The sequence below is a fragment of the Diaphorina citri genome, unplaced genomic scaffold (assembly GCF_000475195.1).
Source record: "Diaphorina citri unplaced genomic scaffold, Diaci psyllid genome assembly version 1.1 scaffold1873, whole genome shotgun sequence".
Lineage (NCBI taxonomy): Eukaryota > Metazoa > Arthropoda > Insecta > Hemiptera > Psyllidae > Diaphorina > Diaphorina citri.
Window position 1 is genome coordinate 40,870 of NW_007379299.1, and position 3,338 is coordinate 44,207.

Below are 3,338 nucleotides of genomic sequence, written 5' to 3' on the forward strand. Positions count from 1 at the left end.
TTTTTTTGGGTTTTTTTTTTTTTTTTTTTTTTTTTTTTTTTTTTTTTTTTTTTTTTTTTTTTTTTTTTTTTTTCCTTTTTTTTTTTTTTTTTTTTTTTCTTATACCTTGACGTCACAACGTTTGAACTTTTTCATGAGAATAAAAATTGACTTTCCGACTTTTTAGAGATACTTTTTTTTCCGTTTTAACTTCAGATTTGGATTTCTCACAACTTTTTTTACGTAGGAATCGACCACAATTTTTACTCAAATACATATCCCTCTATTGATATATTCTCCATTATTTCTCCTTACCTTTCTCTTTCTCGTCTCCTTCGTCCTCAGTGTCACTACAATGTTTAGCATTCTCCAGTTCCAATCTCTCCTGCTCCTCTGCTCTCTTCTTCGCTTCTTCTGCCTCCTGAGCCCGCACCTGACTTTGCGTAGGGCTCGGGCATGTATCACAGCATGCATAAACTCAACGGGTAACCTTTGACACAGTTCCATCAAACCCTTGTCTTGACCGAGTCTTTGTTTCTTGAGCCCGGGCATACGGCCGATTAGAATGCACAGAGTCAGAGCATCATCCAGGTCTCGGAGAGCATCTATGAATGTGGGATATCTGGGGACAAGTACAAAGAATTAACATTTGCAAATTATTTTTTTAGAACACCTCGATGGGACTGAAAATTATGTTCTTGTAAGCAGTTTTGATACCAGAGAATCTATTTAGTACAACACTATCCCTGAATCTGTCTATCATAAGCAAACAAAACAAGTACCTACTAAGTATGTACATAGGTACTAATGATAAGAGTTTTACCTTTCTTTTACAATATGATCAAGCTTGACATGTGGGAAGTTGGTCTTTAGTTTCTTCTTTGCTATGTGATCATGGGTCTGGAACTTTGAACTTGGAATATTTATACACATAAAGTTTATTGATATTTCAGACAGGTTATTTAAACACTTACAAACAAAGGTCTCTTATTGAACTTATTAGGTCTTTACTTCTTACTTAGTACTTGGAAAAATCACTCCGTCTTTCTTCTACTTACTTAATGTCTTCTGCTACACTTTACTTCTGATACACTTCCTACTAATCACTTTCTTCACTACTGCCTTTCAACTACTAAACTTCACTACTTGTACTAATTACACTTTCTATGAGATCCCCCTTGCTTTATCACCCTCTTCTCTAACTTTGGATCTCACAAAAAACTATAACTGAATACAAAACTAAAATTTTCTTCAAAAGCTTGATCGCTCTATCACGACTCTAATGGCTCCTACACAGCGACTCTATATGGCTACTTCCTAGCTACTCTAATGGCTGCTACACAGTGACTCTATCGGCTACTACATTGTGACTCTAAAGGCTACTGCCTAGTGACTAATCTTACATTCCTTCTCTTCCCTGCTTCCCGCATCTCGAAAACTTTCTCCTCTCCCACACGCCCCTGGGGCTGTTGGCCTCGCCTCCGAGGTTGCTAGCCTCACTCCCGGTGTTGTTTGCCACGCCCCTGGGGCTGTTGGCCTCTCCCGTGGGGCTGTTGCCTTCGCCTCTGGGGCTGTTGGCCGTGCCCCGTTAATTACAGTGCCGTAGGTGAAGCTGGTCTTCCGGGACTTAAAATCTCTAACAGGGTTTATACGCGACCTGGAAAAGTCATGGAATCTGAAAATCGGACAAAAAGTCATGGAAATTCAAAGAAAACCTGGAAAAGTCATGGAATTTGCCACCCGGTCAAAAATTTAAAATGTTCAAATTAAACATCAAGTTTTTCCGAAAAACGGCCTGCATTCCCCCTAATATTCCTTGGCGTTCTGTATATTTTATTCAAATGAAGGGGTAATCTTACCGATTTTTAAGTACCTCCACCCCCTAATTTTCTGGAATAGTCATGGAATTTCATTCCGGGAAAAGCGTATAAACCCTGTCTAATGTTTTCCCGTACTTAATCTTTTTAATCCTATTGACTATTGAAACACGTGTTACCTGCCAACCCGACCGTACTTACCCGGAACTTGCCGAGTCCATTCGACTTGACAAGACAAGAGAACTACAGTAGAACCTCGATTTTTTCAACTTCCATTATTTCAACTCCAAAATCCATTGTTTGTTTCCATCTTTCAAAAGATAGCCTATCTTATCAGGGGAAAAGATCATAGAAAGTGATCATTTCAACTACCCCCAGTCCCAATTAATTGAAATAATTGAGGTTCTACTGTACCCATTTTTTTTGCTGATCGATTTTTTTTTTTTTTTTTTTACATTTTGTTATATTATTAAGAGATAAATACATACATATACCAGATATACATATCTACATATTATTTCAGTTTTCTAAAGGTATAGGCGGTATTTATGGCATTATCGTTGTTGTAATGGTAACATAGATATTTTTCTCCACTATTACAACAAAAAGAAAGTAAAAAGTAATTTGGACTCAAACCACCAACCTTTAGATCCGAAGTCTGCCGCTATAGGCTATAAGCACTACACCCTGCGATCTTATGAATGCCCAAGTGTTGTGCTAACTTCATATTGCACAGCGAGGCCTGACGTCTAAGGCTAAGAACACAGTGGAGCGGCGAGCATAGAGCATAGAGCTACATCGATGATAGAGCATAGAGTACGAGCAAAGCGATGAACCTCTTTTATTCCTTCTCACATCTGTCCTGTACAAATAAAAATATTTTTCCTCCATGAAAATCATTTTATCCGGAGGCGTTGTAAAATCGGATACACCAAGGAGCTCAGAGCAAAGTAAACTTGAGCATGGCTTGTATATGGATGGGTGACAGTATGGACACGTTATGTTAAATGGAATAAAAAGACATGCTTTCAGCCTCCAGTGGACAATAGAATTTATTGATGAGCCTATCTGAATTCTACAAATGCCGTAAGTTAGCTTAAAGTACGATTAGCTTAAGGAGGGGTATGTGCCCCACTAAACATAATAAAAAAACAAAGGGCCTTGTCGTCATGACAACCGGGGTATCTTTTCATCGTAAACAAAAGACACATTACGAGAAAAATAAATTAGACCTGTTCTGGTTCAAGATTGAATTTCCCATCCATCCACAGCATCGCATTTATGTGAAATAAACCTGCAGGTTTCTATTTTTGTACGTAAGATTTTATTTATTTGACCTGGATAATCTGGATATAAATTAGATAACATTCGATATAAAGGGTGGGTGCTTTCTAAGGCATTGGGTAAGACTCTTGCTCTCAAAAATTTATGTAGTACTAACAGCATGAGACAGACATATTGTTTTTAGGTCTTTGTGTAAGAAATCTCTTGAAGTTTCCATTGTTTTTTTTTTTTTTTTTTTTTTTTTTTTTTTTTTTGGGT

General features: G+C 37.5%; 1 protein-coding gene across 1 annotated transcript in view; it reads right to left on the reverse strand.

The window, feature by feature from the left end:
• The window catches only part of LOC103517518, a 19,558-nt gene that overhangs the window by 2,078 nt on the left and 14,142 nt on the right, over positions 1-3,338 (reverse strand). Inside the window, exons 6-7 of the mRNA XM_017447486.2 lie at positions 1,383-1,596; positions 295-584 (exon numbers count right to left, since the gene is read on the reverse strand). Coding sequence (XP_017302975.2) covers positions 295-584; positions 1,383-1,596 — 504 coding nt within the window. The remainder of the gene's footprint in view (positions 1-294; positions 585-1,382; positions 1,597-3,338) is intronic.